The following is a 23,611-nucleotide window of genomic DNA, read 5'->3' as shown; positions in this document are numbered from 1 at the left end:
CCGGGAGAGTTATCCTCAATGGATATATCAAACACGTCACGATTGGGTTACACATGCTAAAAATAGCAGCGTTGTAATAAATATATGTATATCTGATATATGAAACAGGAATCTCTTTTATGTAATACTTTATCTGACACTTGGTAGCCAAGATATCCAAATATTAAGTCACATTATACACATGACAAATTAATGTTAAATAATAAAAATATTGAAATTAAAAAATTAACGAAATCATTATCGAAAGATTTATATAGCAGAAATGTAAAAGTTTTTTTTATGTATAAATGTTTGATACTCAGCGGAAGTGCTTATACGCTCGTCTTATCGAGTACTCGCGAGATATCTGTCGGTTACTCGTTACTGGTAGATGTACGATCGCAAGGGACGATCTAGCTAGTCGATTTAGGAGCTTCGCGTGTTCGAGCAATCCGCAACGTCATGGATCCTTTTTTCAACGCCAACTAACTTCGGCTTTCCGGCCGAATCAGCTCTGTACTAATCCCACCCTAGTCGCGTTTTATGGGAACGTAGGGAGATACATTTTTACGAACGAGATAATATGCTTCTCGAAAAGGCTAGCCCGGAGCGCCAGAATTTGCGACGTAATCTTACGACGGAACCCGAAACCGCAATAAAATATATTTGATATCCTTTATTTCCGTGTTCATCAATTTTGCCAGATTGCGAGATACAGTGTAACTATCTCGATTAAATTTGATAATTTTCTTAGATTTTGTTTATATATAATCGACTATTTTAATTTTATTTCTCTTAATAATCTTATTTATTGATAATCAATTTTATTTTTATTTTTATTCATTGAGTTAGTATTTGTTAACTAGATTATATCGATGAAAATATATTGCGAAAATTATTTCGTCAGAAAATTCTGATTTTTTGCTTTGTACCAAAGTTCTAAGTTTTGTTGAAGCAGCAAACATTTACAATTAGAATGTATATGTTCTTATTTCTTTCGATACATCGTCAATTCGTTAATTTCGTTAATTTGTGCATCCCATGCCGATCGATAGAATGAAGTTTGCAATCCTATGCCGTACCTTTCGTCAGCTGAAACGCGCGCGCGACGCGGTGGCGCTATAAAGCCGCGCGGATGCGTTCGCGTGTCCTGAGTCTAAGGATGAGCGTTCTCTCATCAACATCGTTGTACTGTTTCAGTGTTCAGCAAGGGCCAGTGCGAGACCGAGGCGTACAGATTTCTCAGCAAGCAAGGCGGCTATGCCTGGGTTGTTACTCAGGCCACTCTGATCCACTGCTCTAAACAGCAGAAGCCGATCTCCGTCGTCTGCGTCAATTACATCCTAAGGTAGGATCTGCTAGTATTCTTCCTGTTCGGTGCTGGTTCTTTTTTTTGTACTATCAAGCTGGAGTACCTTCGACCTCGCTTGTATTTTGCATGAGTATGGCCATATATATTTTATCGCTTGGCAAAATTATACATTAGAGAAATTTGATTAAGTTGTATCTCGATCTGACTTAATTTCTGATAAATATTGCTTTAAGATCGGTCCAGGCTTGATGATTCATTTTTAAAAGCTATCTAAAAAGTTTAGCGATGAAACATTGAAACTTTTCGATCTTTAGTCTCAGCTTTTGTGACTCGCAAAGATTCATTTAATTATTAGACTTTTAATTGCCGTTAAATCTATAATGTACTTTAAGTAATTTATGCGATCTGAATTTAATTCTAGTCTTTTTTAGTCATCAACTGTCTTTTCCTAGGAATAATTTAGAAATTACGATGGAAATGAGATCCGATCATTTCTTTGCATTTCTAGCGTTTTGCATCGACTTTCTGAATACATGACGCTCCAAGATTGCGTCATATGTAATAACAATTTTGCAAGATTCGTGGTTTTCGATTAGACGTCCACATTCATTAATTCGCATTGCGTGAGAAATTAAATTTCCATTATATTTATCGTGTCCTTTATTGCCCGCTTTGTTCACTGGATTTCTTTACGTAATTATCGAATTACGCGAGAATTTGCAAAAGTATCGATTAAAATTATGATTTATCTACATGTCAGCTTAATATTTTAAAAGAAAACAAGTATTAATTTTCTTTTTTCCTTTGATGTATTTTTTTACGGTAAAAAATTTGTCTCTTTTTTGTTATGACAATGTTATGGAACTATGGTTCCATGAAAAAATTTAATAAGTTGATATATTTTTTTTATTAATGCATACGACGGTGAGCGAGACAATCCGCACGTTAATATCGAAACTCGTCGATTTTGCGTTTACTCGATTAGTCGGATACGCAAATTATTTCTTACTACAACTACGGATACGCTACTTTCGGCAACTTCCGGCAACTTCCGGCAAAGGCCACCGCAGAATCGTGTAGTCATGCGAGGTAAGTGCTTCTTCGATTTCTTTTCCGGCGCAGATTCAACCCTCGATTGGTCGCATAAATCACAAACGATCTTAATCGTTTTTAGTTACGATTCATTACTGAAATGATACAGAGACATATTATTTGCTCAGTTATGGTCTTAATAATAATGATCGATTAATTGATCAAATATATATTTTTTATGTAGGAAAAATGTAATGTAAAGATGTAACATCGTGTTTTTTATAAGAATATTATATAAATATCAATTTTTTTATAAACACACATCTTTTTTATACGAAAGGAATATTCTTATCTTTGTGTGATTTCAGATTGTGTAAAAGTTCTTCTTAATAATCTTACAAGGTAGATAGAAAAAAACATCAAGATATCTCTTGATTAGGAAAATCAGTTCCTTTCAGACAATTCTAAAAGTTGTTTCTCCAAAAACTTCTTAGTTTTGATCTTTTTTTATTCTTATGGAGTTTCAATTTTCTATTAATTATCTTTTACGTATATATATTGTTTCGGATGTCATACCATTCAAGGGTTAATCTCGCTTCTTACAGCGCAAGAAGGTAGCCGGAGATCTCTGCTTTCGTGTCTTTCTCCTTCCTATCGCCGGCTCTCTTCTCGCGTTTCAGCGCTTTTCGCATGTTTGTCGAAGGTACTCTGAGTAAACGCAACTTCCATTTAGGAAAAAAGTGAACAGCAACAATTTTATTCAGCGAACGTTTTGTGGTGAAAATCACAAGAAACGTTAAACCGCCGAAAGCACAACTCTCGCTATCGCAGAACAAATGAAACGAATCTCACCCCCCGCGGCGCGAACGTTATTCCCCTTCCGGTCCTCGTAACATGCGCCGGATTTCTCGGGATAACCGACCCCTTCCGAAGAGACGAAAACGAGAGGAGAGTCTCGTGGAATAAAACAACCCCTTTTCCTTTCCTCTCTGTTTTGGGGCGGTGGCCGTTCTCTCCGGTGGCTAAAAGGTGGTTGGCAGATCCCGACATTATCCCCGATCCATCCTCCTTAGGTTCTTGCTATTTTCTCGAATGTTTTACCCCATCCTTGCGTCACCGTTTCTATCCCCTCTTCTTGTTTCTCGTCTTTTTCGCATACTCTCAATTTCCTCGGAGAGTGTGCGCATCTCCAGTCGGCTTCTGTCACCAGAAGCGGAAAAGTTCGCGGACTTTGTAGGTGTCAGTCATGTACGTATGTGTCATAACGTATGTGCCTTATTATATACAGAGCGAGTTATGTGAAATTGTGCATGTAATTGAAATTTTTATCGCAATTGGGAATAACCTGCGTAATTAACATAAGTCTGTTTTGTATGAACAATACTGAAAAATTATCATTAATATCTTTTTCGAAATTTTACAATTATTTAATAATTTTTGTATGTAAAAATTTTAGATAGTGACATACGTTTAATTTGGTGCCAATTAATTAATATATCGAGAACTTTCAGATTTACGTTATTTTTTAATTGACCTGCGAACGTTTTTCTAAAAATCGACTCTACAAGGAAGTTGAAACAATTGCTTTGGCTACTAATTATATTACATATGTAAAACCAGCATCATCCAGATTCTTAACCCTAGAACACTACACTGTGTATAGCACATCTACCTAGTGGGTGTAGCCTTCGTCTACTAAATGGCAGATGAGGCTGCGCAGGATGGAGAATCGTAGAGAGAGCACAAAAGCACATTTATTTTATTACTTCGATTCTCTAACTTTCACTATATTGTAGAAACAGCGGGCATTTTTAAAACAATCATGGGTGTGCTACACTCATCATCTGCTATACCTGACTTAGGTTAACATTAGTTTTTTTTTATATTTACTAGAACAATACAAGCGCGCCATTTAACTTTTTTACAATATCTGTCTCTCTCTCTCTCTCATTACCCAAAACAACATTTACAACGCTATTTAATATTGCTATTTAATAATACTACATTAAGAAAAATTTAACGGTATGTAGCAACATTATATTTATATCGCCGAGTATTAGTCTTAACAATATTCCGTACAACATGTCTTATATCTATTTTATATTCTATTATTCGCTTAATTCTTATTTAATCGTCCATTGCCCTCATATGAGGCAAACGCTTATATCAGAGCAAAGTTCACTAAACTTGAGATTAGTTTTCTTTGTTATGACTGATTAAATTTCAATCCAAACTCAATCTTAATAAGTAGTGTAATATGGGTTTAAGACTGTGTTGATCTGAAAAAAAACAAAACGCCTCACTACATAATACAAATGGATCTGTTTTCTATTGCTGAACTGACTGCACTAGTTCAGAGTTTATCTTTTTTACTTCACATTGGAAGGAATGATACACGTACTGGCATATGGCACGATGCTCATACGAGAGTACCAACGTTCATTTGCCGAACGAGGGCAATATTTGGAGTGTTAATATTCAGTTCTCAACTACCACTTTAAGTGGCTTAGTGGCTACATATTTATCTGTTTTCTTTTATCGTGTAATCGTCTCTGGTCTGTGTACATTCTAGGGAAGTTCGCGATGTCTCTTCCATGCTACTATTATTGCTGCTAATTGATCCGCCGCACAGATCGATAATTAACGTCCGTCCATTCGAGCACTTCTCGAGTTTGTTTGCTCTGTCCGAACGTACGTTCCCCTTCAAGTTCGCACCTCGTCGAGGCAGAAAGGCCGACGCGACGCTTGCGCGGCGCGATACACGACGTCGTCGTTGCCGCTCCTCTCGCGGAGGAGGGTCCGGGTCCCGTCGATACCCGCGTGCGCGTTTAGCCGCGATTGCCCGTCGCGTACGTCGTCGACCCGCGACAGTCGAACGAAAGCGAGAGCGGTCGGCGAAAGTGGTGTGTCGCGCAAGCTCAGTCGCGATCGTGACCCGGTGGATGAGACTGAGGATTCGCGTGCTGTCGATAGTAGTTGTCGCAAGTAAGAACAAACATTATTTTGAAAATTATAGGAGAAGAAATGATGATAAATAAGGTATAAGAAAATAACAATTTATTTTGATCAAACTGCCGATTTGTTTAAATAATAATGCTCTGCACATACACGACGTTTCGACCATTGTTTTTGGTCCTTATCAAATATAATCTAAGCAGGGTTGGGCAGATACTTCGGAACAAAGTATTTAAATACAAGATACAAGATATTTTTTGACATATATTTAAATACTAATTGTATTTAAATACATTTATAAATAATACTTTTAAATACAATTATTCTTTAAATTTGCGTTTATTTTTTAAATAATAGATAGTAGATGATCTTATTGTAATTACTTTAATAAGTATATAGTCTGAAAGTAGAATTGTATGAAAATAGAATCAGAAGTAAGTTGAAAGATAGCACTTTGAAAGATAAATTTATTTATTTTAACTCAAATTTTTTATAAAATAAAAATAATTATAAAATAATAGACAGTATATGTTATATAGTGATTAAGTGATTTAGTGATATAGTATACAGTACACATAATATTGTATTTAGGCCGTTGTGTAAGCGAATGTATTAATCTGACAAAGGAAAATAGTCTCTCTACAAGAGCAGAAAAACACAGACTAGTATTAAATTTCATAAACGTCTTTTTCATATATACTTGTAATGAGAATGTAATGAGAACTGTTTCAGCGACAAGTGTATATGTACAAGGTCGATACATAGACGGCGTTGAAGGTATATAGCGACGATAAAGGACACAACCGAAGGTTGGCAGCAGTCGGGAGAAAAATATGTAATTAGTAATTACAATAAATACATTTAAATACAAGATACATTTAGATCAAATAATTAATTACAAAATTCAAGATCATTTTGTATGCGAAGACAGAATTAAGAGACAGGTGTTCTGACGCGAGCGCAGGAAGGAATCGCGCGCGATTCTTTTTTCTAATTGTAAGAGGAATATGTGCGCACGCCTAAGAAACGTGATATTATCTTCCGCTTCACGCGCGTGTCTGACCGGTTTTCCTGTAAGGATCCTCGCGAAGATCCTCGCTTTTGAAAGCTGCTACGCGTGAAACCGCGACCTCTCGCTCGATGTGCGGCATCGCGTTGCATCGCGTTGCACTGCGTTGTATAGCTCGTTCGAGCGTTACACAATTATACAATCAGTATGTCTATTCTTACACCGATAGCTCGGGGATACTGAATAAAAAAGACCAATGAGATACTGTTATTCGGAAGTAGAGGAGGGGGAAAACTGTTATTCTACGAGTTATAAGATGATGTTGAGTGTATTTGTTGCAAAATATTGACGTTACCGGAAGAATTATATCCGTTATAACAAGTAAAAAGAATACATATTACCGCATATTTTTGTATTATGCGTGTGTGTAATACATGTGTTGTTAAACAAAAACTTTTTATCTGTTAATAGGATTGAAAAAACGCATTAAGCTCGAACGTGCTTCGTACCAATTTTCGCGGTACAAATTTTGTACAATAGATACTGACGATACTGTAAAAAATTAAAACGTAGAAGTATGTGCATAGATAAGGGACATTACTTTGTTAACAGTAGAAACAGACACACTTTGCGACCTATAAGATATAGGCAAAGAGATTGTTGCCGCTAAAAAAAAATTTCAATTTGTTGTCTTGTCGTTTTGTCATTGCTTTTACTGCAGGCTTCCACAAAACCAGATATTTAATCTTTTAACTTTTCGTTTTCTTTCATCCAGTTTTTGCTTAGAAATATTAAAGTCTTCTTAGATTTTACTGTTGAGCGAAAACTTTCTCCGACAAAAATCTTTATATGTTTCCTATTAAATTATTTAATCCAGCTGTTCCTCTGTTTATTAAACTCTTTTGTGTGTGAAAGATGTATTCCTCGATTTGACGTCAATTTGAAGATAAAAGTTCGAAAGTAGTAATCTCCCAGACAGCACGTTGTTCAAAATCGAGATATAAGACGTCTTTTAGACGTCATATCATAAGACGTCTTAAAAGTGTCTTAAAGATGTCTTAAAAATGTCTTTAGACCGTCTTACGTTCCAATTTTGGACATGCATGCTGTCTGGGCTGTTAATAAACGCTTGCGTTGGCAAATCACACATAAATTAAAAATTTAGTGATTTAAAAGAGAAGAAAGAGAGATACAAATCTTGCACGTAGATGAGATCTGTACAGGATGCAGACAATCGTTCTAAAAACCGCGCGCGAAAAGTGCATTCGTGTCGTAGCGGAGGTTTGACGTCGACCACGTGCTACGGCGTCTCAAAATAATACCTCGCGTCCTCAACCAGCCGCCATCGCCGTCGTAGTCGCAACAACGGTTTTGATCTCGACCCGGTTACGCGGAACGACCTCGCGTAGCTGATTGACGGCTTGTTTTGCGTTTCGTTTCGCAGCCCGAGTCAAGAACCGCTCAGCTGGAAACGGTTTTTATTTAACCTGGTGGAGACGCACAACTCGGTCGATCACAAGAGCGACTGCTTGAAACGTACGGCACGCATAAGTTCTCCTTCACTTCTCATCACTCGAGCTATTTATACGCAATATAAATTTGCAGTAAAACTGCGATTAATATTTAAAAAATTCCAATTCTTTTAACAAGAGAAATATGCAATGACATGCGCTATCGTTATGTGGAATATTGTTAATAATTATGTTATTAATTTAGCATGATGAATATTAGTTCTTCTTGGAAATAATAGCTACGTGATTTATTGCCAAGCTTATTAAGCCCGATTATTTTAGACCCGGCGCACTTATCAGCGCTTCAATAAGGGATCTGATATTTTTTTTCATCTTGCATTGATCGTGCATCGAGCGTACATCGAATACAGAGACTCGGGACCTTGAGAGCTTAACCAGATCGATTGCATAAGGGATCGCTTTCAGCAACAGCAGATAGGAATGGGAAGGGAAAGGGGAGAGAGAAAAACTGCGGTCACAGATCGATTTGAATTGTACGGCCTAGATCGATACCTGATGTCGCGTATGTTCATCGCTGTCATACTTCCCCGTGTTCAGCAGTTAAAGAATCGAAGAAGAATCGAATGATTTATAAATCCCAAGATTTGAAATATAGTCGAGAGATGAGAGATCCGAGTGTTTAGCAAAAGAAGAAAAGAGAGGAGTGCAATCTGGTAGTTCCTTAATTTAAGTTCCGCAAGATCCACGAGTTTTGACAATCGAGCAATTCGAATATCCGACTTAAATCTAGAAAAAATGCGATTAAGGAGAAAATCTCATATGAGAATCGCAATTGCCATCGCGATCGGCAGCGAGCGCGTGTTCGATTTGGGCTAGTTCAATGTCCTCGTTAATTTCGTCGAAGCCTGCGGTGCCGTATTTTTAAATTTGTTCGCTGACATAAAGGTTTTTTTTTCATCGGCTCCCCGGGAAGAAGTTATTGCCGAAATATAGTCGAGGTGTGTAAATAAAGTAGGCGGTATGTAATGGAAGAGAGAAACGACGATCTCAGCCTGGTCGCCTTACTTAAAATTATAACGATGTCACAATTTATGTTTATCTATGTTTAGAGATAAAACAGTATACCTACTTACGCTTACAATTTCATAAAGCATAAACGTGCGCAAATATTTGCTAGTTATCGAGACCACATTTACAATTCGTTTGTACAACGCGTGACATTAACATCTCGAATTTACCGGTGAATAGGAAGTTTTAGGTACTACTCGTAACATTTTGTTACTCGACTGATCGTTTACATACGCAAAGTCGCGATCGAAACCGATCTGAATGTTTACGGACCCCCCGAGAAATATCCCGGAATTCTGTAAGAAAGAAGAATGAAATGAATGGTTTTTTCAAATAAAAGCCATTTGAACGAGCTTTTTCTTGCTGAATTCTAAAAACGGCCATCATTCTTCGATTCGTTCCTCGATCAGTTTGCAAGTATGTGTATTCAACAAAAATAGTAGTATATCCGTTTTTTTTAGTTATGTGAGCGAACTAAAAGCAAAATGTTGGAAGCAAAATTTTTAGAATGCAGGTGGATAATAAAATATTTCTCTTGGGTTAATCTGAAATGCATATTCAATGTGTTGAGATGTAATATCATCCATAATCAAATTTTATTATCTCGCTATAACTTATTTTCACGCGTACCATTTACTGCTAGATCGAATGTAATATGTGCAGGATATATTTCGTGAATTATTCGATATGTATCGAACCGATTAGCGTAACGCGCGTAACGCAACTATTGAGATCCGTGGCAGATAATGCGCGGCGCATAAGTGAAATTTGCACGGCCTGGCGTGACTTCGCGAGCCAGGCGCGTGAAGTCGCGATTTGCAAATCGAATACCTGAATGACGAGAAAGAGAAAGAAAGAGGTAGCGAAAGAGAGAACGAGGCGCGACGATGCGCGACTGCAATCGCGCGACGACGTAACTTGGCCAGTGCCTTGCAGACCGCCGCAGCGGCCTAAACGCTGCGTAACCACCGCGACAAGAGTCCGAGCGGCGCGTGCCTCGCTTTCCGTTCGCGATCCGCGGCGCGAATTCGAGAGTGGAGTTTCAGAGGGTTTCGAAATGTCCTGAAATTTGAGAGGAATCCTGAGGATTAAATGTCCAAAGAGTTCGTAAAAAAAATATATATACATTATCAGTAGTGAAGATTCAGGTGGAATGAAACTTCCGGGTGGAATGAACTACCCAAAATCTGAAGATGTTTGATTAGAAACTAGGTATTTAAAGTTCTAAAGAGTGAAAAAAACGTATGAATATTCAAAGATTCAAGAATCGAGAGATTGTTTACATTTAAAGATCCAAAGTTCTATGTGATTTAATGTTTAAAGATCAAAGATCGAAATTTCTTCGAGGAATCTCTCTAGTAAGAAATCAAACGTGAGTGAGATGGAAAGTCGACGATCGTATAAAGTTGAATCTACACATTTCTGACATTTCGATTCATTTGACAACTCTAATTTCTACCTAATTTATGTAAGACTTAAGAATCGGTCGATCGCGAAAGATATTCGGACCAATGTCCAAGTATTTGCATGTGGAATAACATAACGGATGTCGAGGCCTGATCGTTCGGACTGATTGACTTAGAGAACCGATAACGCGCGTTACGTCGTCGATTTAATAACGGAGTCGAACCTCGGAGATGCGCGCGGAGATTTTTGGCCGGATTCCATTGCGCGTTCACGCATCCGCTGGCAGCCCATCTGCGAATTCCGCGTACAGGGACTCGATTGCACAATCACGCAATTCGCGGTGATACTCGTACACCTCGATGCATCTCTTTCCTCCAGTTCTTTCGCCACTTTCATCTTTCACATCCGCTGGGTCCACAGATACGCCGCTCGTTCTCTCACAAACCTGCTCGCGGTTATTTACCTCTTTCTGCCGCCGGGATTAGATTCAACGGCTAATAATAACGAGTGAATTATTGGCTGCGATTTCGCGACAAAATAACCAGACTGTTTGTGTATAATAAAGATTGCGTGATGTTTGACGTTTTACGACAAGTTGGACGGCACGAGTCAATAATAATAAATTCTAAATTTTAAAAGCGCGATGGTCGATTTTTTTCTCACATAGCGCAAAGTCGTTTTTCCTTTCGCAGTCTTAGAAAAAAAAAGATATTAGAACAAACAGTAAAGTAACAGTAATAAATTTTACGTTAAATAATATTGCAATCCTCTTCTTCGAAATGAGAAAAATATAAATCTTATTGTTATATTTGCATTGTTCCGTAAATTTATTTATTTATGCAGACTATACTACTAGAAGGTCCGAAGAAAGAATCGCGAGTGTGCTGCGAAAATATAATGTACAATTGTGTCGCGGAGAACTGTCTATATGCAATAAACGTTCAAAGTTGATAATGAGGGAGTGCCGATAAGAGTCGAGTAGTCTCTTTTTAAGAGAAAGAAAGAAAGCGCTCGTAGTGAACGCGTGGTGTAATAGAAACATAGGACGTCAACGAAAAGAAGGTACCGCGGATAATAAATAAATCCTTCCTCGCGGGTGACGCATGACGTTCATGTGCGCGAGATCGGACGGTGGTCTGTCCGTCGATCAATCTTCGATGAAGGTGCGCGCCTGTTATCGCAGCTCAATCGTTACGTAATGTCTGGCAGCGACGGTGATAGGCATCCGCGAAGGAAAGAGCATCGGCAGTTGTACTCGTCGAGGCCGGCCGGTCGTTTCGGAACACCCGATGCACGGCGACATTTCGGAATAACTCTAAAGATAAATCGCGTGATTCTCGATCGTATAATATATGTAGGCCTTCCTGTACGGAGAGTGCGGTATACCCTGGCGCTTTGTGTCATTTTGATGAAAATGATAGACGGGATCTTTCCTCGACGGAAATCGCTTGACGATTTGTTAAGCGATAAGATCGCATGTATTGATTTAAGAAGAATAGTTCGTTTTTGAGCGTTATTGGCACGATGTTTTTCTCTCATCCGCGATCTGGCTGTCTGCGATAAGTTCGTGTCTGGGAGTACCGCGCGATCGCGGCTTGACGCGCGTGCTAATTTTCGCGCTGGCAATGGTACGCGTCCAAGAATTAAAAGTGCATCTGGCTGTATGCACGGGGGTTATGCACACCGCGAACTGGACCGTAAACAACGGCTGCAAACATGCCGCGGATGGGCGAGACCCTGGCCTGGCCTTGTCGTCTATAAGCGCTAAACGTGGCCCGCCTCGAGCTTCATGAGGACTTTATTTACGTTGCGCGACCGACTTATTGTTAGTTTACAATTCTGTGAGTGGCTAAGGGCTCGAACATCTGCTACTGATTTCATGCTCACACGCATAAATTATTCAACGAGCATAAATTGGAATGCTTATTAAGGACCGACGCAAATTAAAATTTATTTCCGCATAGTGCACTTAATTCTAACATATAGGTATGGTAACTTGCATCTTAATTTTATATTTACGAATTAGTTTTATACTTAAGCACATCACTCTATTTTTATAATTTATTAGAACAACAGTATATAGAGAACGTACAATTACATCATTTTTTAACATGGTTCTCTTGCTTTTCAATGCACTTGTTTCAGCGTTCCAAATATGCAAGCTTATATCCTTGGAAAAAATGTTTCTGGTTTGTTCCTCAGCCATGCACCGCTTCTTGCACATGTTGGCCTGTAGCAAATCGACGACCCTTTAGTGGACCAGATGGTAATCTGAAGGAGTGAGATCTGGACTATATGCAGGATGCTCCAATATCTCGAAACCCAGTACCAAAGACCAACATGTGCAAGAAAGAAGCGGTGTTGGCTGAGGGACAAACCAAAAACATTTTTTTCCGAGGGTATATGCAAGTTTGTGAAACGCTGGAACAAGTGCATTGAAAAGCAAGGGGACTGTGTTGAAAAATGATGTAATGGTACGTTCTTTTCCGTTGGTCTAATAAATTATAGAAATAGAGTGCGGATAATTATTGACTCACCCTAATATGAGAAAAATTTACGTTTGATGATAAACTAACCCAGGCAGCCCCACGTCCAAAATCGAAACATAAAACGTCTTTTAGATATCTTATCATGAGGCATCTTAAGGATATCTTTAAGACGTTTTACTATATGTCCCGATTTTAAACATGCGTGCTGTCTGAATTTGAAAGTAAGGGAGGAAGAAATAAGAGAAACTCGGGGGAAGCTTGAGAAACAAGGCAAAAAATGTTTCATACATTTTTCTTGAATTTATCGATAACCAGACGTGTGATCGAGATGCAAGATTGTCGCGCCGAAGGGACTAATTAGTTATAACATAATAATTATGTAATATTCTAAAATAAAATATTATCAATTTAGTCGAGCCTAGATCGATCGATCTTGAGTCTAGATCGATTTTTTCCGTGATGAGACAATCGCGGGTGTCATTGCGGTGCGCGCCATCGACCACGAGGACTGCGGCCAACCAATATTCGCTGCACTCGCGTGATTGTCTCGACGAACTCACAACAAACCGCTCGAGTTTCGCGGACGCCTAACCGCTGGAGATCGGGTTGAGTTAGGTGCGGGTTAAATATGCGGTCGGGTATCGGGGAAGGATTAAAAATAGAGTGACGGCCGGTTTGCGCAAGCGAGCACGTGGGACCGTTGGGACCTCTTCTGTCTATTCTGTTACCTCTCTCGCTTTATCTTGCGCAGCTTCCCTTATCTCTGACTCTCTCGACTCGATTTCTCGTCGATTATCTTAACGACAATGACTATCCTTCGCGAACAGCTTCATCTTCCACGCGCGCCGCAAAGAAGCCACTTTAATCTGTCGTCTTCTTTTTCTCTCCTTCTTTAGAAGAAAGTCCTCATAGAAATTTGCTAATTTTATTTGTGTGCTCGTTGAATTCGATTATAACCCGACTACTTATATTTTAGAACCTGTTATACATTTATTGGCGTGCTACGTACTGTGAACATTGTGACCGCGATAAAGTTGTTTATCGCATGTGAGGAAAAAGGATAACAAGGAAAATCTTTTATCAGAACAGAAGACATAAATTCGTAAATAATGCAAAACACGGGATCTTTTTAGTCTTTGTGACATAAAAACGGTTTTTAGTGCACATATCTGATACTTGAAAAATTTGTAATATCTGGATAGCCTATCTATTTTACGACATGTCGATATTTACGACGAAGTCTATTAAAAGATATTTCGCCATTATTGTTAATTTTAGATACCAATTGGCTCGTCAATCAATTTCGCAATTAAATTATCCACAACGGAAACGAGACTTATTGTATAGAGAAGTTTATTAATGTCTTTCAAATGTAATTTATCAAATTATTGAGCCTAACATTTAATCTGTCGATTATTTTAATCCTGTATTTTAATACAGACAGGACTATTAGATCATCTTTCATTAAATTCTTTAATCTAAAAGGTTAAACGTTATCACAAAGTGCATTGACTCGCATTTCGATGCAGTTTATGAAGACATATTTTAGGCTTCGAAGAGCCTCGTGACTGTTTGTTCGCGGAAAAGTAAACTTTATCAAGTTCAATTATATCCGCGCGAGAAACGTACACGTAAAGGCGTTTCTCCCCTTGGAATTAGGTCCAATCGAGCGAGAACGGATAAATGTAGGCTATTTCAATAAATGCGCATGCAAGTCCTCGCCAATCGCCAGCGAGAAAAAGCGGAGCACCGGACTTTGCGGAAATAAAGTTGCAAAAAACGTTACAAGTGAACGTAAAAAAAACTCGGCAACAAAGAACCCGTTTAAAATTTCACTTTTATTTTACATGGAATTTATATTTTAAAAAACAAAAATAAAAACTAACTATACATATATATATAAAAATACAAATAAAATAAAATTAATCGGCATTGAGTACAAGTAAAAACCGTAGACGTTACGGTTCAATACTTTACTCGCGAGTCTAATTTATGATATAACCATGTTTGCCTCGTTTGACAATTATCTTATCGCACATTTAAGTTTTCAAGCTTATTTTACGACTAATGTTTGTACTTAGATATTTTCGAACCAGATAACACGTTCGTTCGTTCTCCCACTCATCCTTATGGATTTTCGACACACGCACGCGTATGCGTATATGAGATACTCGTAGTCTTTAACGCACTGTGTGCGTATGTGATTTGCACGTATCCGCGCGTTCTATTACACACACGTCGTGCACGCATTTGGGATCCGCTGGTCAATTTGCGGCAATTACCGAGCTGTTGCGACCGGTTAAAGCCACTTAGTACCCGCGTAGATACGTGCACACGACGAATCATCCGCGACGAATCTCGCCAGCGACGACGGCGACGCTGCGAATCCGGCAACCGCGAAAAGCACATGGAGAATTCGCGGTAAAATCGCATACACGTGCGCGCGTCGCACGTGCGGATTGACAAGGCCTCGATGCCCTCGATCGAAGATTTCCTCGTTTCGTGAATAAAAATCGGGCGTACGGATAAAAGTGAATGAGAGTCAAGTTACTTTTGACGGCGTGACGCAACCTCAAAGAAATTTATCTTGTAATTTGAAGATTAATTAGTAAGATTGCTAAGCGAGATGTAAGTAATTTAATTAGCATATGGGAAACGCGAGCACAATTCCATTTAAGATCAAAGCTACACGGAGTTCTTTTTTAATTTTGCAATTATATGTAACATTACATTTAGAGACTCTTCTGAGAAATTTGAATCGGAAGGTGTGATAGGACAGATATTTTTTTCTATTAACTTTATTATTTTATTAATCTCAGCTCAACTCAGCTGCATATAAATATTAACCGATAAAAAATATATGTATGTAGTTTTGTTATTACGTTCGATTACGTAAAATAATGTACGAGATATATAGTGCAGCTGTTGCACAAACCGATCACAAAAATCATTCGCTCAAGCTGAAAATATTCTAAACTTGCGAAGGCCAAAAGGATTAAATCGCGTACGGCTGCAGGCGAGGCACATAGCGCGTTGTTTAGACCGATATGTACATCCGGGTTATCTTCAGGGTTAAGGCCGGGTTAACTTTAACTGTGCTTCGTGTGATCGAAGAAAAATGCAGGCGTAATCGTGCCTCGTAAGCGAGCTTGCGAGACCTATCATGCCGAAGACACGGCATTGAACGTTTAATTGTCGATCTTTTCACTGTCCTTTTCTTTTTTTTATCTGAAGAATCGAAAATTTTAAGAAAATTTAAGGTCATTGCATTTTAATATTTGCGGATTTTATAACTCTTCGTTGGCCTTATAAATTGCGAATTAGATTCTTTACAGATTTTTATTTTATTTTTTATTTGACTTGCTGCCATTTTCTCGCATGAGACAGTTCTCTCCTGTTGTCAGTCAAATTGTCAGATTTTTTTCATTCGACTTTTTACTGTTGTTTTTCTGCACGTTGAACGTTCTCTTCCACTTTAATCATGTTTCGAAGATAATAACGTTCGACTAGGAATAGCGACTGATACACTTTATAGAGAGATTGTGCACGTTGATGAATCAATGATGTTTGTCGGGAACGACAATGTTCACATATACGCAATGGCATATGTAACACTGTCGTGACGTAAGAGAGGTGGCTTGTAGTCGATATCGCTTTACGACTTGAGAAGTAGCGGCGGTTTCTGTAGTTCGCGAGACGTGTCTTGTCAGTCATCGAGCAGAGAGATATAAGTACTTGTCGACAGGCAAACCTTTGAAATTCGCGAAACCTTGAGAATCCCGAAGCAGAATTTTGATAGGCCCTTCGGAAGTTCGGAGTAGCCTGTCGCTCCGGATGACGCTGATTGTAACGCTTTTTTTTCTCACTCGAAATGTTTACGGAGGAGCTGTCGCGTCGCAGCTGCGAAGTAACACGCGTGATCGTTTTAAAAGCGTTGGAAAATCGTCGCGGTGAAGCGCGACGCGCGGAAAAAGACCGTCGATTGGTGGTCACGAGCCGCCGGTTACATAAGCGCGTTCTCGTGATTACAGAGCCTTCTGCCTCGAGCCGAAGAAGAAAGAGAGACGCGATTGCTTCGCGACAGTCGGAATGGATAGAAAGAGAGAAAGAGATAGAGAGAAAGAGAGATAGAGGGCAACGACGTGCCGTCGTCGAGAGAACACGAAAGTCCGAATGGATGATGCTGGATGATCCGAGACGACGAGAGTAGTGAGATAGTGATGTGCGTGCAGCGCGTGGTGCGTGTTGCGCGGCCGGTTTACGGGTGCATTTGCAACTGAGAAGTGGAAGGAGAAAAGGGTACGAAATTATTCGAGGAACGATAGAAACAACTTTCCACTACAATTGTATATATTTCTACGATTCGGGACAGAGAGTCTCAGAAAAGTGATATGAATCGAGCAGGAAACTTCAAGTATCCTCCGAAGTTCCATATTTAACGCAGTAAGTTTACATTACGATAAAACAATTACTGCAATCTTGCATAACGGCGATTTGCACTTACTTCAAATTTATCTTGAAAAGCATATGATTTTTTTCAGACATTGCGAGTAAAATTCTTGCTTTTTAATTTATGATGCCTTTTTTCTTCTTCCTTGGATGTAGATGCATTTGTGCTTCGCGAATCAGAAATTTTGGAAACAAAGAGCTAGGATAACGTCAATCAAAGCTTTCGAAATAATATAGCTGTATATTTTTACTGATAAAAAGAGATATTTGTGAACAAATTCTTGACGAATAAGAAAGAAATCAAAATTATACATTATCTTAAATTACAACCAACACGACTTTCAAGCTTCTTGTGATTAATTAATATCGTCAAAATCACTAATTGTTATATTTATTATTAAATGACAAAGACATTTTTATATTTAATACAACAATTTAATATGGCAGGAAATATTTTTAATTAATACTTATTATTATTACACAAAATTGATGGAAAGTAATAAAGTTTTATTGAAAATTTATTGAATACACATCATTCACTGCTACATATTATCTGTTTACATATTATCATTAGAGAAGTAATAATCGCATTAGATTAGTGAATGTTTGAACGTTGTAAAAATCAGTGTTTTTGCTCGTCGCCTCCGAGAGATTTTTCAACGGCTTAAAAACATTTCACTCTACGCCCGTTTTAAACTTCCGGAGTCGTGTTTTTCCAATTGACAGCTGCCTATATATCCCAGATGTTGTCTCGGACGGCAGCGAATGGTTTCGTGAAATGTGCACGTGCTTACGTACGGAACATTTCGTGATCGATATAACACCGCTTTGGAATCGTGCACGCGTGATTTCGCGATTGATAAATACCGAGTACGCGGCGTATCGCGTGCTGTGTGTCGTAACGCGTATCATACGACTGTCAGTCGTTTGATAACAACACCAACCACGTTGGTCGTTGAAGGGAATTCTAATGAGCTACAACGGACGATTTTAACGGGAATTCTAATAAATTACGTCGAACAGTAACATTGGTAATATTAAGATAAATATTTATTAGCTATATACGATCGTTGGGCACCTTAGCTTCCGTGAAAAAGATGAAAAGAGTCTAATTTATCGTATAATTATTAAGAAAGTTGATGAGTAAATTGTCGAGGAATTTAACAATTGGATTGAAATTAATAGCGTTTTTTACTGGCAGAGCTGGTGCGCATTCAGTGCACATTAAAGCCGTCGTACACAAACCAACGTAAAGTGTATGTTTAGTATAAACAGGTTAAATCATGAAATCTTCAATATTCTTTATTGCATTATTTGATAAAATATCTGGGTATTTTATCAGTCGAAATATTTGCATTTTACTTTGAATATTAGAGATTAAATTAGTGTACAACAGCTTTAATGTGCACTGAGTGCGCACCAGCTCTGCCAGTTGCTGACGTCTGATTATTTCTTCTTGATGTCCGTTGATCCCTTTCGATCTTCCTAGCCAAGTTTCGGGTTAACAGGACATGGGCACATTATCCACGCCGGCGGCTCGTGATTTTGCTTACAGTGGGATCGAGCACGAGGATGAAGTGTACAGCGCGCGCCAACTGGCCGTGCATGACAGCGGTGCCGATTTGGTGAAGATAGAGAAACCATTGTCGGTTTTGGTGCCGACCGGTGGTGGTGCCGTGTCGACGACGGACTCGAGCCAGGTATCGCTGAACGACGAGGAGGAGACTCTCGCGGAGGAATCGGCCGTCGACGACGAATCCAGGAGCGACGATCGTCCGTTCGCCGTCACCGCGTCGATCTTTCGCTCGGCCAACGGAAAAACCGGCTGCAAAGACACTTCGCAAAAGGACGGCGCCTTGCCGAAACACGCCCAGGAACAGAAGGCGTTCGTGCAAGCTCTTAAGGAGTCCCTGGAGGAGTCGATTAAGGAATCGCTCAAGGAGAACGACGAGCCAGCAGCGACGAACTGCCGACAGTCCCTCACTAAGAAGACGTCCTTCATCTTCCAGGTACGGTCGATGCTCTCGACATATGAGCGAGTAGGTTTTATTTCCTGATCTTGGAATGGAATTTTTAAAAACTTTTTCTAAGGGACTTAAAAGTTAAAAATTGCTAGGAGTGCGGTTGATTCTTTCTAAGCTTGCTAGTCTTCTTGCTTGCTAATTCTTATCATTCTATTATATAATAGCCGCAACTTTTTTGTCAAGACTCTTAAAGTAATATACGGTAAACTTTCAAAATCTTTCTTATCTGTGATTATTGTTTATTGAAAATGTTTGTCGGGTCAGTATCGTTTATCAGCACGTAATCCCGTTGCTTATACATACTCGTTATCATCTTGGGATGATAAAATAAACGAATAAGAGAAGAAGTATTTTTCTCTTTCTCGGAGAAAGAGATCTCATATTTTGGGGTAGACAATCAGTATAAATGGAAATGTACTTGTATGGTTCTTCACAGAAATAAACCTAGATAATTTAATAGTTTCCAAGGACGCAATCGAAATTAAATTTCTTGAATCAAACTTTTACGATTTTAATGATATTTCATAAATTTTATATAAAGAGTGTACAAGAGTTTTTAATAGCGTGAAAATAATTAAAAAAACATTTGTTGAGAGATATTATGTAATCAAAATTCTTCAAAAGCGAATAATTTAATATAAGAATCTAGATTATAATTTCCAAGTTTTTCTGTCAATTACTTATTCTAGTCCGAGTTTCAGTTGAAAGTACTACTTGGTTTCTATAGCAAGTGCTGATGATGTGACAAGCTCTAGGATGACTCGCTCTTATCTCGAGCCGTAATAACGCATCTTTGACCTTTTGCCCTCTCAATCGATCGTGTGATCTATACTTTGTTTCAGGATAAACCGACGGTGGTGCGTGATTCTTCGGACAGTGCTGGACACCGTGATCGTCCGCAGTCGGTCACGAGGCATCTGTTTGCACCGCTCGTGCAGCAACAGGAACAGCAACAGCAACAACAGGAACAGCCGCAATTATCCTGCCGACCGCAAACGGCCACAGCGAGCATTTTCGCGCCTCGCACCGAGGACATGAACAAGGGCTTCTTGTATTTCAGCGAGGATCATCCGGGTGTCACCAGTGCGTATTCCCCTTTGCGAAGGCCAGAAAGGAATCTCAGACCCTCCATCCGTATTGTCGACTTCTCACGAGAAAAAAGGAGACTCGAGGGAAAAGAGATAAGGAAAGATATGACGCATGAGTCGAGATTTATTTATCGTTCTCTAACAGAGCACAAGTTCTGACCCGCAGAAATTATGTCTAAAGAAAGATATATTATGAAGAGAAGATACGCAACGCGATAATTAATTATCATGCAATTCTCTATTTTTTCACCTCGTTTCATCTTCGATCCAATTATATCAGATTTAATTTAGTTTCCCGGAATAAAAGTTAAGATATCAAATGGAATGTTTTGTTAATGGAATTTATTGATTTGAACTGCTCTTTTTCGAGGTCTTCAATTTTTCTCGTGATTTATGAGATCGTTTTCATCCTCCTCTCTGGTTGACGTTTAATTACCCAAAGTAAATAATCATTTAGAAAAAGATCGCCGTGTTAAATCGCGCTTTTCGCATTTCGCAGTGTTGAAAGACGAGCCGGATGACCTGACACATCTCGCACCCACGGCTGGCGACGTGTGCGTACCCTTGGAAGATACTCCCTTCCTGTCAGATATGCTGGACGAGATTTTCAGTAACGATCACTACAGCTGTCCTCTGCTGAGTCCGGGCGACCCTCTGACACCGGAGCTGCGTTCCGCGGATCTCTCAGGATCCCTTAAGGACGTAGATCTGGTGGACGCTACTAGCAGGACCAAGGACGCGGTTGATCGTCTGGCCGATAGCGATCCCTTCATGTACGGCGACTCGCCCGGAAGTCCCTGCGGCATCGACCCGAGCGCCGTGTTGCCGTCCCTCTCGAAGTATCGGCAGGTGACTGACAAAGAATCATTTACTAAAAATTTATTCGAAATTTCTTCTCCAAAATATAATATTAGTGCGCGTATTAACATGTAATAATTATTTCAGAGTCCTGAGCGCAGCATGGACTCATTAGGTAGTCCTACAGGAGGTAGTGGCGGCGATGGGCTTTCCGAGGACGAGATGCTTATGTTAGGTATCAGCGACAGCATAGGCGATGAAGAGTTGGCACTCAGAGCCCCCTATATTCCAATGTCAGATCAGGACGAAGCGTTAGAGCTGCTCATGAACGATGACATGGTCATGTGGGGCTCGTCACAATCTGCCGATAAAGGATCTTCGAAATGGTGAGTGCCACGTCGGTTCTAATCAATGTTATGAAAATTCGCTCTGTAACAGTAATTATAAATCATGATGTAAATAACCACAAGATAATTATATAATTATATAATTATATAAGATTAATATATAATAGAAGCGTAAAGAGAAACAAAATAAAAAATATGATAATTTATTTTTATTTCTTTATGCTCCGTTTTCATTTTGCTGTTTCTTTTCCGACAGGCTACTCGACGATCGAGAGCAACGTAATTCTGAATCCAGTCTGGCACAATTGCTACGAACCGACCAAGCGGTATCGCGGCGATACAACGATCACGGCGGAGGTTTGCTAAATCCGACGCAGTTATTGGGGCAAACACCCAGAAAAAGTAAGCGTGTACTTTTTCTCTCGTCCGTCGTTTTGTTTACTGTACTTATCTATTTTACATTTATTTTTTATATTTGCAGATGTATTAAATTATATTGATAGTTTATTATTAACTTTATACAGCAATTGGATATAAGTATATAAATTTTATGTTTAATATTACAGTTATATAGATTATTCGAACATAATTAACACTTGTTTCGTTTTTATCTTGCAGACACAATCTTCGAGTCCGATCGATGGTCCTTTAATCAGGAACGCCCGAATAAACGCATTCACTCCGGATTTAATATGGACTCCGAAAGCGAGTACAAGCGTTTTAAGTGCGACGACTCGTCTTTCGAGCGTATAAATCTCGAAGATACTTTATTAACGAAGCAACAGCGGCTGTCGACAACGCTTCACAAGAAGTCACTACCGAGTCTCGGTAATACCTGTGGTAGTCAGCTTTTGCGTCGCCTCGTCTCGTCGCAAATACCGAGCATCGCATCGCAAGCGACAACTTTACCCGACATTGATGGCGATATTCGCGGTGACGCCGAACGTCGCCGCGGGGACATTTTGAAGCAGCGCGCTCGCGTCCTCGACGATCTCATCGACCTCGTTGAGACAGAGGGTGATCGCGGCGGAGGAGGAGGCGGAGGCGAAAATCGCAGCAGCATCGGCGATGGCCTAGACAAGATCGACACAACAAGCCGGAGGAGGAATCCTTCCTGCGGCACTGGTGGCAGCAGTGTGCTAATGAATCTCCTGGTTTCCGGCTGCGACGTGAGTGCGGGATACGTTTGCTTGGTGAAACCAAAACCAACGGCGAAGGGCACTGGAAACGCGTGACGACGTTTTCAGGAGGAAGCGAGCGTCTAAAGGGCTGCCTCCTTTTGGCCGCCGTCTCGTCGTTGTTGATTCATCCAGAGCGAGAATTTGCATGCGACTCGAAATATTCGCACAACTACGTGGCTGATTTTCAGAAATGAAATTGTAGATGGAGACGAAGGGCCAAAGGAGACGGCGAATACTAGTTTCTGTGGTATCCGATCGCGATCTTGAGCCAATAAAAATTCTTCTTACTTTTTATACGTCCGCTTGTTCCTCGAGTTTGCGTCCGCGAGTTCGAAGATCGCGTCTGAGGTTTCGAAATAAAGAAGGAAAAAGTATAAAGTTGCACCCTTTGAAAGAAAGAGACGCAAAATGAGTTTGTTGCGAATTGCCAGTCGAAGAGAAATCATAGACAAGCGAGGTAGTTTCGCTTAGTCGTTTAATCCTAAAATGCACTGCGTTCAATGTTTATCTTATTGTTAGATAAAAAGGATACATATTAATATATATATATATATATATATATATATATATATATATATATATGCATATGTATATATGTGTGTATGTATATGCATATATAGTTTATAGATGAGACTAACGCTTTTATTCATATTGAAAATGAATAGGAAATATACTATATAATCAGAAAAAAAATGAAAAGAGAAACTTATGAGAGAAGTTTTACTATAACAAGTTTACTATAACAATTTCTAGAGTTGTATGAGTGGTTAGATAATTATATAAGCAGCGTTGCTTTGGAGTGCATTTTAGGATTAAACGAGCTGTACTTTAGAGCGACGTTATGTACACAATTTGCAAAGTATATGGAATTGTTGATTGAATATTATGGAAATACATGGAACATCGAATTACCTGATCAGCTGCGTTTCGTTTCCTCCCACCGTCGTCCTCGCAACGTCCACCATTGTTCTATGACTCGCAATTTTACTATCAAATCTATT

At 39.3% G+C, this 23,611-nt stretch overlaps 1 protein-coding gene and 1 long non-coding RNA gene across 4 annotated transcripts in view; one reads left to right on the top strand and one right to left on the bottom strand.

The window, feature by feature from the left end:
* The window catches only part of Sima (HIF-1 transcription factor component sima), a 73,381-nt gene that overhangs the window by 45,993 nt on the left and 3,777 nt on the right, over nucleotides 1-23,611 (top strand). For both annotated transcript variants that reach the window (XM_077406824.1, XM_077406823.1), the window contains exons 7-13: nucleotides 1,180-1,327; nucleotides 18,728-19,181; nucleotides 20,039-20,279; nucleotides 20,784-21,133; nucleotides 21,230-21,468; nucleotides 21,686-21,831; nucleotides 22,048-22,598. In XM_077406824.1, the coding sequence (XP_077262950.1) occupies nucleotides 1,180-1,327; nucleotides 18,728-19,181; nucleotides 20,039-20,279; nucleotides 20,784-21,133; nucleotides 21,230-21,468; nucleotides 21,686-21,831; nucleotides 22,048-22,598 (2,129 nt within the window). The remainder of the gene's footprint in view (nucleotides 1-1,179; nucleotides 1,328-18,727; nucleotides 19,182-20,038; nucleotides 20,280-20,783; nucleotides 21,134-21,229; nucleotides 21,469-21,685; nucleotides 21,832-22,047; nucleotides 22,599-23,611) is intronic.
* The window catches only part of LOC143897897 (uncharacterized), a 46,948-nt gene continuing 44,717 nt past the window's right edge, over nucleotides 21,381-23,611 (bottom strand). For both annotated transcript variants that reach the window (XR_013257022.1, XR_013257023.1), the window contains exon 4: nucleotides 21,381-21,511. This is a non-coding gene — a long non-coding RNA (uncharacterized LOC143897897). The remainder of the gene's footprint in view (nucleotides 21,512-23,611) is intronic.

Source organism: Temnothorax americanus, unplaced genomic scaffold (genome assembly GCF_048541705.1).
Source record: "Temnothorax americanus isolate GAGA-0224 unplaced genomic scaffold, ASM4854170v1 Scaffold21, whole genome shotgun sequence".
Classification (NCBI taxonomy): domain Eukaryota; kingdom Metazoa; phylum Arthropoda; class Insecta; order Hymenoptera; family Formicidae; genus Temnothorax; species Temnothorax americanus.
Note: the sequence above shows the minus strand (reverse complement) of the source record. Positions and strands in the feature narration are given on the sequence as shown.